This window comes from Sebastes fasciatus, chromosome 23 (assembly GCF_043250625.1).
Source record: "Sebastes fasciatus isolate fSebFas1 chromosome 23, fSebFas1.pri, whole genome shotgun sequence".
NCBI lineage: Eukaryota > Metazoa > Chordata > Actinopteri > Perciformes > Sebastidae > Sebastes > Sebastes fasciatus.
This window is the reverse complement of record NC_133817.1, coordinates 21,342,086-21,356,132: the sequence shown is the minus strand read 5'-3', so window position 1 is coordinate 21,356,132 and position 14,047 is coordinate 21,342,086. Positions and strand designations below refer to the sequence as shown.

The following is a 14,047-nucleotide window of genomic DNA, read 5'->3' as shown; positions in this document are numbered from 1 at the left end:
GGCCCGCTGCTGTCACGTGGCCCGAACAGCGGAAGCATAGGACTCCGCAGCAGAAGAGAAGGTGAGGAAATAAACAAATCTCAGAATGATCCGTTTATAACGATAAAAACCCGTTAACATCCTGTATTTACCGCCACCGTCACGGAGCTCGACGTGTTCGCTAACGGAGCCGGTACTCTGTCACGGTCAGTCGGTTAGCTTGTTTTAAATGTCGTGTTTAGTTCCGATGTCCGCCCAGAGAAAGTGAAAATATAAACCAGAGCCACATTTAGTGACGTTAACGGAACAGACAGGAGACGTTAGAAGACGTTACGAGACGTTACGAGACGTTATACGCTTTACCTCGGCTCTGTGTTTATTGATGAGCTGCTGTTTATTATTATTAAAAGAGCATTACGTGTTTGTGATGTGTAAAGATGGCGGCTTGTTAAACAGGAGCAGCAGGTTCAGCTTCATTAAATCATCATTAAATCATGATTATAGTTATTATTATGATGTGCTGTATCATCGTCACAGTGTTTTGTGTCTCTGCAGGTTTCTGTTGTTTTAAGGCCTCAAACGGGAGTTTCCCACCTGCGCACCGCAACGTCACCAGTACGTGGTGACGTAGGCACAGTAGACGTAGCGAAACAGAAACTTTACTTTGACTTTATTTTAATTTAATTCAAGATAAAATAATATAAGCCTTTATTCAGATTCAGGTGTTTCAGCAGCACAGCGACAGACATAAATACTGAGAGAGAGGTAATAAAGAAAAATAAATAAATTAGATAATTAGAAGTGTATATAAAATTAGAATAGAATAAAAATAGACTATAAAAGAGCAGTTAGACTCAAAATTACAATCATCCCATCATGTATTGTTATTTGTTTAGTTTGGATTATTACTGTTTGCAATGTTTGCAAAACAATCCACAAAACTCAGAAATATATATATATTTTTTAAATATGATAAAATAAAAGATATGATATAAAACATTTATAAAGACAGGTAACTTAATACATACATAGAAACATAGAAAATATATACATAAATACACACATATACAAAAACAAATAAAAAGACAATATATCTGAATAAATAATAAAAAGTCTGCAGAGATTGAAAGTTTAATTTTACTTAAATAACTGAAATAAGGACGGAACCAATAGACCGAGAAAAGTACATAAATAAATAGAAGTGTATATAAAATAAGAATAGAATAAAAATAGAGACTATAAAAGAGCAGTTAGACTCAAAATTACAATCATCTGTATTTTTGTTTGTTTAGTTTGCCCTGGATTATTAGTACGGTTACTGCTTTTATACATATAAGTTTGCAAAACAATCCACAAAACTCAGAAATAAAACAAAAATTAAAAAATATAATAAAATAATATATAATAAAAATAATAAAGTAAATATGACATAAACAATCAATATCTATATATTTATCTATATATCTATATATATGTATAAGACATGCAACTTAATACAATTATAAAAAATAAATAAATATGTAACATGTAAAATATTTTATGTATACTGTAATTTTTCTACACATATATATATTAACACATTTTTAAAAAAATAGTCTGAAAGCAATTTTTTTTTTCTTCCAATAAACTTTATTATAAACTGAAAAGTTACAAGAACATTCGTCACATGAAGAATAGAAAAATAGATAAATAAATACACACAAACTACACAACACAACAAAATATAAAATACAATATATGTGAATAAATCAATAAAAAGAGTGCAGAGAATGAAAGTTTAATGAACTAAACACACAGGAACAGGAAGTTCTGGACTTTTTAACCTGAGGTCAGGTTAGTTTGATTTATACTGCAGCAATGTTATTGTTAGAGGGAAATGAGTCTTTGATGGACCCATTAGTCAATCATCAGAAAGTCAATCAGTAACTATTTTAATAATCATTAACCGTTTAAATAATATAATGTAAAGCTGTCCCAAACTTCTGGTTGCAGCTTCATCGTTGTGGTGATTTTCTTATTTGATGTCTCAGTCGTATCAGAGAAGTATTGATGCTTGATCCCCGGCTCTACTGGTTTATTGGTGGTACCGATCAGTTTCTGTGTTATTGATCAGTTGTTTGTGTGTTTCCAGGATCAGCCGTCAGGATGCAGAGCACCACCAACTACCTTTGGCTCATCTCAGACCTGCTGGGTCAGGGAGCGACGGCCAATGTTTACCGCGGCCGACACAAGGTAACGACCGCCACCGGACGGAGGACGGAGCCTGTGTTTACATACGGAGGGAAAAAGATTCTGTGTTTCTGCTTTTCACAAGTGTAAACTCAGAGCTTCAGACGTCCCAGTTTGTGTTTATAGTCGATCTTAAAGAGGCTTCAGGCTGTAACACTGACTGAGGGGGAATTTCCCAAATCTGTAGTCTGAGGATCCGTCTGAACCTGATCTCCTGTCTGATCTGACGTCTCGTTAAAGGACGACACCTCAGGGGTTTTACACGGGAGTGGTTCATCTGTTAAAGTTACTAGTTTCCACGTCCTTTACACAGAAATGTAAATCTATAAATATTTCTGTTGTAGAGCGTGGAGTAGATTTAAAGTTGTTTGTGTCTGACTGTAGAAAACCGGGGACCTGTACGCCGTCAAAGTGTTCAACAACCTGAGCTTTCTGAGGCCGCTGGACGTCCAGATGAGAGAGTTCGAGGTTCTGAAGAAACTCAACCACAAGAACATCGTCAAACTCTTCGCTGTGGAGGAAGAGGTCAGTGACGCCGCCATCTTTGTTGTGTACAGTTAAGTTCCGTCAGATAAGACGTCTGTCAGAGTTTATAAACGTGTTTCTGACCTCTCCCTGTCAGTCCAACACCCGTCACAAGGTCCTGGTGATGGAGTACTGTCCCTGTGGAAGTCTCTACACCGTCCTAGAGGAGTCTTCCAACGCCTACGGACTTCCTGAGGACGAGTTCCTCATAGTTCTGCACGACGTCGGTCAGTGGGACACTTTATCTTTGAAACACTTCCCTGTAGTGACTCTGAGGTCTCCTCTGATTGTGCTGTTGTGTCTTCAGTGGCAGGTATGAACCACCTGAGAGAGTACGGTATCGTTCACCGCGACATCAAACCGGGAAACATCATGCGAGTGATCGGCGAGGACGGACGCTCCGTCTACAAGCTGACTGACTTCGGAGCGGCGAGAGAGCTGGAGGACGACGAACAGTTTGTGTCGCTGTACGGCACCGAGGAATACCTGGTGAGGAAATACACATAAAATACACTCCTGGTGAGGAAATACACACAAAATACACTCCTGGTGACATGAAGCTACAAACTGACGCCCAACTCCAATGACACGGTGAAGCGTCAACCAATCATATGTTTTTGTTTCACCCCGTTCCGTTCCATCTACAAAACTGTCGTTTGCCAGTTCCCAGTGCTAATTAACAACATAACTACGCCAACGAGTGCTAGCTATCTAGCTAAAAACATCAGTTAGTTAGTGTTAGCTAGCTAGTTAAAGTCAGTTAGTTAGTGTTAGCTAGCTAGCAACTAGTAAAAGCACAGTCGGGAAAATTGTTTTTTCAAAAAATTCAAATAGTGCATCAGTAAAATAAAGGAATAGTATAAGCTAAAATATCAAACTGTGGTAGACGGTGAGTAAAAGTAGTAAAATGTATGAACTGTAGTATAAACAGGTTGTGCAGTAATGTAGTAACATAATGAACACTCAATGAACACTTTAACATCACAATATACCAGAAACTGAGTTTATTCCAGATCACATCAGAGCTGCAACTGATCAGAGTTATCATTTATCAATCAGTCTTTTAGTCTATAAACTGTCAGAAAAGTCCGTTTCCAAGAGTCTTTAATTTGACCTGTTTACCCGTTGACCTCTTCTTCGTGTGTTTCCTGCGCAGCACCCCGACATGTACGAGCGAGCCGTGTTGAGGAAAGACCACCAGAAGAAGTACGGCGCCACGGTGGACCTGTGGAGCATCGGCGTCACGTTCTACCACGCCGCCACCGGCAGCCTCCCGTTCAGACCGTTCGAAGGACCGCGCCGGAACAAGGAAGTCATGTGAGAGAGAGTCAGACGTGTCTACTTGTTTATGAGGAGAAGAAGAAACGTTAAACTAACTGAGCTGTTTGTTGGTCGCAGGTATAAAATCATCACAGAGAAACCGTCAGGGACGATCTCCGGACATCAGAAGTCTGAGAACGGGAAGATCGAGTGGAGCACCGAGATGCCCGTCTCCTGCAGCCTGTCCAAGTAAGAAAATACATGTAAAAACACATGAAGCACTTTCACCTCAGGACGACTTCTGCAGTTGTAAAGTCGTATTTAAAAAGTAAAAATATGTGTGTTTAGTAGGAAAATAAACACTATATAAGATCACAAATTGGTGAGATTTTATGAGAATGATAAACAGACATCCTGAAAATCTTCACACAATAACAATTTATTAAATATAACTTTATTCTCAAAATATTTAAACTTAATTGGTAAACAGAGTATTTTTTAAATAAAAACACTTCTTTTTTTTCAGAGGTCATAGCAAGATTTATTTAAACAAAACTTTGTATAAATAATGTAAAAATAAAGCAAAACAAAAAAAGGTTGTGAAATGAATAATGTAATAAATGTAATAAATAAATAAAAATAATAACTTATGAATATGTTTTTTTAAATAAATGCGAAAATAAATAAATAAAATCAAAATGTAAAACAAATAAATGAATAAAAGGGAAATTAAATAGAAGATTTGTTGGATAGGGAATGTAATGCAAAGGTAAATAAATAAAGAAGCAAATTAAAACAATATGAATTTATGTCACAATTTATCAATTAATTAATGCATACATTTATTTTTAATATTAGTTTTGGTATATTTAATGACATATTTACATATTTATCTTGTCAGTCATTTCTTTATTCATTTTTTATTTTGACAGGTTCCGTCCTCCGTATGATTAAGAGCACAACTCAAATAATACAAAGTTTAATTAAATGATAGGATATTTTCATGCACACATGTAGAGATGAAAGACAAATAATTTATGATGTAATTAATTAAAATTAAATAAATAAGAAGACAATCTAACATGAACATCTGCCTCTCACACTCTAATCAGTAGAATGTTCTGATACCAGAAAATGCTATATGAATATATTAAATGGTGATTATAACCATGAACCTGATTCTGGTCTGGTGGTTTCAGGGGTCTCCAGAGCCTCCTGACTCCGGTCCTCTCCAACATCCTGGAGGCGGATCAGGAGAAGTGTTGGGGCTTCGACCAGTTCTTCGCCGAGACCAACGACATCCTTCACCGGACCGTCGTCTACGTGTTCAGCCTGCAGCAGGCCACGCTTCACCACCTCTACATCCACGAGTACAACACGTGAGAAGTTTCTTTAAACCGGAGTTAAAGTCAGAGACAGAATATTTCTGTTAACTGGTTTGTTTCCAGAAACTGCTTCAAAATATGTGATTTAATGCATCATACAACTGATTTCATCTCATCTCAGGATCCTAAAATCTTTAAAAAAAAAAAACGTTATCCTTGAAATATTTTAACTGTATTCTGAATATATTTTCACTCTATTCTGAAAATATTTGGATTTTATTCTCATAGTTGTTTTTTTACATTTATTCTCAAAATACTTTTACTTTTTTCTTTAAACTTTATTCCGAAAATATTTAAAATTGATTCCAAAAATATTTAAATTTTATTCTCATAGTTTATTTACTTTTATTCTCAAAATATTTAAATTTTATTTGCATAGTTGTTTTTTTTCATTTATTCTCAAAATAGTTTAACTTATTCTCAAAATATTTGGACTTTATTCTAAAATATTTAACTTTATTATCAAAATATTTAAATTTTATTCTCATAGTTTTTTTTTTACATTTATTCTCAAAATATTTGGACTTTTATCTCACAATATTTTTACTTTTTTCTCAAAATATTTTTACTTAATTCTCAAAATATTTTTACTTTATTCTCAAAATATTTTTACTTTATTCTCAAAATATTTCCAAACAATGGTTGACTGATAATTTGACATAATAAATGTGTAATAGCACTGGAGTCAACTAATTTCACTAACGGGACAATCTACTAAAGTCCTGTCTTTCCATTTTTATATTTTATTCTTATCAGGAGGTGATATGGGAGCCGGAGCCAGTCCCAGCATGCACTAGGCCAGAGGTGGGGTTTGACTAGTTCTATGTTGTCCACTGTGTGTCTGAGAGCGGCTGTTTTTTCGTGCGTCCACAGGGCGGCGCTGTTCCAGGAGCTGATGTCCCGCCGGTCCAGCATCCCGCTGCACAACCAGGAGCTGCTGTACGAGGGCCGCCGCCTCGTCCTTGACCCAAACCGCCAGGCCAAGGTCTTCCCCAAGACCTCCAGAGACAATCCCATCATGCTCGTCAGCCGCGAGTCCGTCGCCACCGTGGGACTCATCTTCGAGGACCGTACGTAACGCTGCGCGGTGACCTGCAGGGCGGCGCCACAACGATTAAATCAGAACATAAATAGGTTGTAAAACATGAGGAGCAGATCAGCAGAGGTTTTCAGAATTATACAGATTAACAAACTTTACTTTATCAAACACAATTTAAAAATATTAGAAATGAATGCCCTGCTTTGTTTCTATTATTCTGACCACTGATACATTTTCATTATGTTTAATGAGAAATATTTAACATTTTTGTTTGTGTTTTGGGGATTTTAATTTGTGATTTACTTGAATTCCAGGTGCATTAAGAGTTGTTTTTGTCACTTTCTTTAGATTATTTAGAGAAAGTCAAGTGTCTCCATGTTTTTGAAAATCAGAAGGGACAAAATCTTTGGTCTAAAGTACGAGTGCAGCGTGTTTCCTGTTCTTTGTTTTTTTGGTTAAACCACCCTGCAGAGTTTAGTTTCTCCATTAACCGTATCTTGTGTACAGTAGTAGTAGCAGTAAATGCTAACAGAAGAATAAACCTGATGAAAGTACCCGACAGTCTGATACGAAACAGATTCAGAAAGATTTTAATATTTACATGAACCCACAGAAGAAGGAACTTCTTTAACTCTGAATGTTTTTGTGTTCACAGCCAGCCCTCCTAAAGTTCAGCCTCGCTACGACCTCGACCTGGACGCCAGCTACGCCAAGGTACAGACTTAACAAAATAAAGTTGATTAAATGATTATTAAAAAAAGACAGAAAACAATCGCAGCTTGTTGAAAATGTTAGAATATAGAATAAGAAACAACAAAGAGATCATGTGAGTAAAATGTGTAATCAGACCAGAGTTGTGACGTTTTATTCATCGATATGTGAATGTCCTCACTGATAGTTGTTGTTGTTGTTGTTCAGACGTTTGCAGGTGACGTCGGACATTTATGGAAAACCTCAGAGTCTCTGCTGGTTTATCAGGAGCTGGTGCGGAAAGGAGTCCGAGGTTTAATGTGAGTTCACGTCAGACATGTCAGTGTGTTGATAAATGAGCTGACAGCTGAAGGTCTGTCCACCCAGTGAGCACATCTCTTTAGATTTAGCTCACTTCCTCTTTAGATTTAGCTCACTTCCTGTTTGCTGCCATCCTCATTTATATTGTATTCATGTATTTTAGCTGCTCTGCCTGAAAACTACAGGCGACAGAGCCTCCTGCTGCCCCTCGATTCTAAATACCAAAACGAGTAAAACAATAAATGGCATGTTCTTCAGCATCCACTCCTTTATTACCGTTGTTATACTGATTTTTGTCAAGGTCATAATTCCCTCTCTATTATCTATTTTATATTACTGTGAAAACATCTCCTTCAAACTACTGGATTTATTCTAGTTTCTTATAATCTATATAACGTGTTTATGTGTCCAGAGAGCTGATGAAGGAGGACTACAGCGAGATCCTACACAAGAAGTCCGAGGTTTTCCATCTGTGTAACTACTGTACTCAGATCCTGGAGAAGACCGAGCAGCTGTGAGTGACTCACACAGTAATATTAAAAAAATAAAATAATAAACATCATTATTAAACCACCATCGGAGACTGATGATGACTTCCTGTCTGCTGTCCTGCAGGTTTGAGGTGTTGATGCAGGCCAACATGATGTCATCAGAATATGACGAGATCTCCGACATGCACAAGAAAGTTCTCAGAGTGAGAGCTTGCCTTATTTATTTACATATCATATATGTATAGTAATTATATATGTATTTATTAGGGTGTATTTATTATATTACATCCTGGTGTTTCTGGATATTTATTAGGGTATATTTGTTATATTTTATCCTGGTGTTTCTGGGTATTTATTAGGGTGTATTTATTATATTACATCCTGGTGTTTCTGGGTATTTATTAGGGTATATTTGTTATATTTTATCCTGGTGTTTCTGGGTATTTATTAGGGTGTATTTATTATATTACATCCTGGTGTTTCTGGGTATTTATTAGGGTATATTTGTTATATTTTATCCTGGTGTTTCTGGGTATTTATTAGGGTGTATTTATTATATTACATCCTGGTGTTTCTGGGTGTTTATTCGGTTGTATTTATTATATTTTATTCTGTTGTGTGTCCAGATCTCCAGCTCTCTGGAGCCCATCGAACGAACAACACAAGACATCAAGGGTAAATTCATCTCCGGAGGCCTGCTGAACGACGGCTGGATACAACAAGTGGGGACGCACCCCGAGGACAGGAAGTAAGGCTGCTGCTGTGTTTACATGTAGTATCATGTAGTATACGTATGGTTCAGTATATTAGATGTGTGACGGTGAGTTTGTGTCTTTGCAGCGTGGAGAAAATCAAAGTGCTGCTGGACGCCATCACAGCCATCTACCAACAGTTCAAGAAGGACAAAGCTGAGAGACGTGAGTTCTTCCTGCTTCCTTTTCAGACTTTTCTCCATTCTTTGGACATTTTACAGAGTAAATTAATGGCAAATTTGATCTCTTCAAGCCTATAAAAATAAAAAATCACACTGGTTGAACTAGTCACAACCAAGAGGTCGGTAAACACTGCTCTAAAGTTGTAGTAAGTAATAATAAATAATGTGAATACACTACTGTCTTTGAATTCAGATTTTATTGAATGTATTGTGTTGTTTATCCGTTTGTTGTGCTGCTGTAACAGGAGAACAATAACCCTCACTGAGGAGCAATAAAGTCTTCTATTATATTCTGTGTTTTTAGGTCTGCCGTATAACGAGGAACAGATCCATAAATTTGACAAGTAAGTTCACTGATTATCACTGACACATTTACTACCTGATAAAAACACAGTTACTACATATTTATAACCTTTCTGACGTCTCCTACTATTTAAACAAATATTATGTCACAGAAAAGAATGTGCAGTAACAACACAGGTCTAAAAATGTGTTTTATTACCGCACTCTCAGCAGTAGTAAAACAGCTAACCAGCTAAAGTGAGAGGGCTACATTAAGAGAAGGCTAGCTGTGAGATATCCGCGCCAAGCGTTAGCTAAAACTAAAGCTACGTTTAGTAACTGATTTTCTCCTTGTTGTTATCTGTAAATGAAAAATACCTGTTTGATGAACTGACATTTTGGTTATGCGGCGGTTATGCTAGTTTAGCAGATCTTATCTCGTTTTATTTTGACTCTGGTGTATTTCATGTGATTTGGTGGTTAAGCTGGGTTTAAAATCACATATTTATCTGTAAATGAATGTATTATATTCAGACAAATAAGTTGATAAACTGCCATTTTGTGTATTCAGTTGTTTATACCACATAATTAAATAAGGCAGCAGCTAAAAAAACAGCAAACTCCTGCTAAAGCTAGCTAGCTTAGCAGATCTACTCTCGTTTTTTTGACTCTTAGTGTATTTCATGTGATTTGGAGGTTAAACTGGTTTTAAAATCACATATTTAAATGTATTAAATTGTAAATTAATGTATTTCTGAAAAATAAAAATGACACAAACTGTAAATAATCAAACTAAAGTTAATCTTCTAACTAGTTAAACTGGATAAAAAGCTGAGAGAACACAGGTTGTTGGTAGATACTGCCGTTTCTCTGAGTATTCAGGGCAGGATCTGCAGTTTTTAGGGTGTTTTGTTGGTTCTATGGTGATTTCTTTTGTAAAATAATCATCCTAAAAACATCAAATGAAGTCCTCTATAACCTCTATATGTTTACAGTTTGATATAAACTTTAAGCCCTTGTGTAGTTGCTGCTCTCTCTCTGTAGAGGGCAATTTATCACTGTTGGTTTCTGTTCCTCCTGTCAGCTTTTATTTTGAAGTATTTGAGTGTGTTTTGTCTCCCTAACAGACAGAAGTTGGTGCTTCACGCCAGCAAAGCCCGGTCGTTATTCACGGAGGAGTGTGCCATGAAATATCGCCTCTTCATCTCTAAGAGCGAGGAGTGGATGAGGTAAACACATCACCGCCTCCTCCATTGTTCCTACCTGCGTAAACAGACAGGAAGTGGGCCGCGTTGGCCGCCCTGATAACCTCCTCTGTTGCTAGGCGACGGCGTGAAGAGTCAACAGTGTGTGCTGTTTGTGTTTTCAGGAAGGTTTATCACGTGAAGAAGCAGCTGCTCGGCCTGTCGGGTCAGCTGATCAGCATCGAGAAGGAGGTGACCATGCTGATGGACAGAGCCCTCAAGGTAACCGATCACGCCTCACAGCTGGAGACAGATGTGGCTTGTCAATATACCTCCATGTTATTAGTCCTTGGCTCAATATACGATATATATCTGATTTAACCGCTTGATGCGTCTGATCATACCAGCGTGTTCATTCTATTAAACTAATCAGAATGTCCTCATATTGTCTGAATAACAATAGTGGGAGGGGGAGGGGGAGGGGGTGCTTTTATTTTAAAGTGAAATGGGTCTTTGGAAACAGGAAGTTTAAAAAATATAGATATTTAAAACAGAAAATTAGTTTTTAAGCTTCAGTATTTGTCTAAATATAAAAGTGTGTCCGTATGTCCAGCTGCAGGAACAGCTGCCTCAGAAGGTTCTTCCTCTGGTGTCCAGCGGGATGAAGCCTCAGGCCTACCTGAGTCAGAACACACTGGTGGAAATGACCCTCGGGTGAGACCTGCACTCACTCTTCATCATCATCAACGTCATCATCTTCATCACATACATGTTACAACAAACAAATCTTTACTTTTTAATAATTTACATTTAATGATTCAAGATATTTCTATTTGTTTATTAAGAGGTTTTTAATAGCTTTTCTGTGTGGATTTAAGGGTTTCTTGAGGGGCCCTTAAAATGACAAATTTGGTTTAAGGTTTTTTTTAAGAGTTAAAACCCTTTCAAATTACCTTTACCAAATACCAATAACAACATAACTTGTAATCTTAATTGGAAAATGATGGGATGCTTTGATGTTATTTATTCAATTTTAAAGAGTTTTAAAACCCTTAAACCGCGGAGATAATCCTTTTAAAATGCCTGCCATTTTTAGGCACAAATTTGGGGGTACCTGTATTGTTATTTTGTTTTATATATATATATATATATATATATATATGTATATAGATATATATTTATATATCTATATACTGTATATATATTAGAGCTGTCAAAGTTAACGCGATAACGCGTTGATGAAAATTTGTTTTAACGCATTAATGCAAATTCGTTCTTTCGGAGGTGGTAGCGGGCTCAGTTTTAAAGCTAGAGTGAATATACTGGTATTTACCAGTAAAGTATACCTTTAAAATTACCTTAACCTTTACTAAATACCATTAATAACATCAATTTTAACATTAATTTGGAAATGTAGGGATGCTCTGATTGTTATTTGATCCATTTTAAAGGGTTTTAAAACCCTTAAAGTGTGGAGATAATCCCTTTAAAATGCCTGACATTTTTATGCACAAATTAAGGGGTACCTGTATTGTTATTTTGGAAATATAATTTTTTTTTTATCCCCCTTAGAAACCCTTAATATATTGATGTAAATGAATATGTTGTTGACTGACTGATGTTGTGTTTCAGGATGAAGAAACTGAAGGAGGAGATGGAGGGAGTCGTCAAAGAGCTGGCAGAGAACAACCACTTCTTAGAGAGGTCAGTTACATACATACACGGTTAGCCTAGCTTAGCACAAACACTGGAGGCAGTCTTTGTGCTAAGCTAGGCTAACAGTTTCCCCCTGCTTCCAGTCTTTGTGCTAAGCTAGGCTAAGCACATGACTGAGGATGAGATGTTAACTCGTGTCTGTTTCCTTCAGATTTGGGACTCTGACGCTGGACGGCGGTCTGAGAGGTTAAAGGTCGAGGAAGTGGACAGAATCGGAGAGTCGCTGCATCGTTCTGCAGTTCTTGTAAATATTCTGAGTGTTTATGGTGTAAATAATGTGAAGCTGTAAGAAGAAGCTTTTTGTATGAACAGTTCTGTCTGTATAATCTGTTCATGAACACACTGTTACCCTCCGACGGACTCATTACAAACCGCTTCGCTCGACTTTAAACGCTGTGCAAATATATTTTTACCTGATGATCAATGAAGGAACTCTGTGAAACAAAAATCCCTTAAAATACTTTTATTAATCATTAATTTACCCCCCAAAACACAGCAGACACCTGTTATAACCTGTTATATATCTGAATAAAAATCCCTTAAAATTGATCATTATTTCAGCGTTTATAGTAAACCAAAATTAACCTTAACACTTTAAAGTCAACATTTAGGGATTATTTGTCAGATATTTAACATTATTGTGTACATTTTAAATCTACTTTATTTGTTAATTAAGGTCTTAGAATTAAGTTTTTTTTAAGGGATTTACTTTTTTTGATTTAGGGATCTCTTTTCCAAACAGTTTGATTTAGATTAAAGGTGTTTGGTGTGTTTTTAGGGGTAAATTAGGATTAATTCATTGAAATTTAAGGGATTATTGTATCAAAGTGGATTGTAATATATTGTGGTGATTCAATGGGTTTTCTACATGGAATAAAGGGGTGTCTAAGAGGTAAAAAAAATTGTTTTAATATTGATTCAATTTAAGGACATAAAGTCCCTTAAAACTAACCAAATAACATAGAAAAGCCCTGAATTTTCACCTTAATTGAATTATTATGGAATATAAAAATTTTAAGAGGTTTGAATTCTTTAAAAAGCCCTTCAACTGTGCAAATAATCCATTAAAAATACTTTTATATACAAACCATTAATTATCCCTTTAAATCTCTTTAAAATACCAAAATTACTTCACTCTTAATGGGTAAACTGATGGCATTTCAAAGTGAACATATTGAAGGATTAGGTTGAAAAAGGCTGTTTATTTATTGTTCTTGAAGGCTGATCGGTAATCAGTCGAGTTCTCTATTAGTGTCATATATCAATAAATCGCTGGTCAGTCATTGTAGAAGAAGATACCCCTTCACCTTCATCAGTCCATCAGCTCATCTTCATCTTTTACTCTAAAATCTTTTGTCAATAAACAGCATTCAAAATGCTCAATGATTGTTTGAAAAACTTGTAAATAAATAAATAAATACCTTATCAAAGATGGAGCCGTCTGATTAATCTGGAAATCCCTGAAGAATTCAAATTCCATCAAATCTATTAGATTGCTAAATCAAATTAGCATATTACGATATAAAGTATGATTTATTAAGTCAAATGAAGTACTGAGTAGTAAATTGTAATTGTGATGAATAAAAATTGTGATACTAAATTTTGACTTCCTGTGTCAACGCTCATAGATTTAAGAGGTAAACATTTTAAAATATTATCTATTTGATTTAATAAGTAAAATGTTCTACTTCTACTATTCCATTCTCACTTGTCTTATTATTATGACTTAAAATTCTGCTTTATTATGTTTGGAAAAGGAAAATGCTCAGTCTTTAAGAAGCAGAAACTACACTGACATTAAGCATGTCATGTTTAGCATGTTAGCCTGCATATGCTAATGTTAGCATGTGCATACTATGTGCAGTTAACATGGTATGTCCATGTTAGTATTTAGCATGTTAGAATGATATTTAAACTCAAAAGTCCAGCTTAGTCTGAATTTAACAATTCTGACATGTATATCATCTAGTGTTTAGCTTGTTAGCAGCACTGTTAGCATGCTAACAGTGAAA

General features: G+C 36.0%; 1 protein-coding gene across 2 annotated transcripts; it reads left to right on the top strand.

The window, feature by feature from the left end:
• Window positions 1-13,467, top strand: tbk1 (TANK-binding kinase 1). 2 transcript variants are annotated; one of them, XM_074626264.1, is made up of 21 exons: window positions 1-61; window positions 2,111-2,211; window positions 2,593-2,733; window positions 2,831-2,960; window positions 3,041-3,222; window positions 3,890-4,050; window positions 4,132-4,242; window positions 5,193-5,372; window positions 6,252-6,448; window positions 7,073-7,131; window positions 7,336-7,427; window positions 7,841-7,942; window positions 8,044-8,122; window positions 8,546-8,667; window positions 8,760-8,836; window positions 9,158-9,197; window positions 10,263-10,364; window positions 10,505-10,601; window positions 10,933-11,033; window positions 11,952-12,023; window positions 12,187-13,467. In XM_074626264.1, exons 2-21 carry the CDS (start codon window positions 2,125-2,127, stop codon window positions 12,224-12,226), a joined length of 2,172 nt encoding a protein of 723 aa, XP_074482365.1. In that variant the 5' UTR covers window positions 1-61; window positions 2,111-2,124; the 3' UTR covers window positions 12,227-13,467. The 2 variants fall into 2 exon arrangements, with proteins under 2 accessions (XP_074482365.1, XP_074482366.1); XM_074626265.1 differs by having other exon boundaries at window positions 47-185.
• The last annotated feature ends 580 nt before the right edge of the window (window positions 13,468-14,047 follow it).

Excerpts from the sequence above, each read along its gene's own strand:
- tbk1 (XM_074626264.1), top strand. The coding sequence starts at position 2,125 with ATGCAGAGCACCACCAACTACCTTTGGCTCATCTCAGACCTGCTGGGT. Across the intron at positions 5,373-6,251 it reads TACATCCACGAGTACAACAC|GGCGGCGCTGTTCCAGGAGC; the intron begins GTGAGAAGTTTC and ends GTGCGTCCACAG. Across the intron at positions 11,034-11,951 it reads CTGGTGGAAATGACCCTCGG|GATGAAGAAACTGAAGGAGG; the intron begins GTGAGACCTGCA and ends GTTGTGTTTCAG.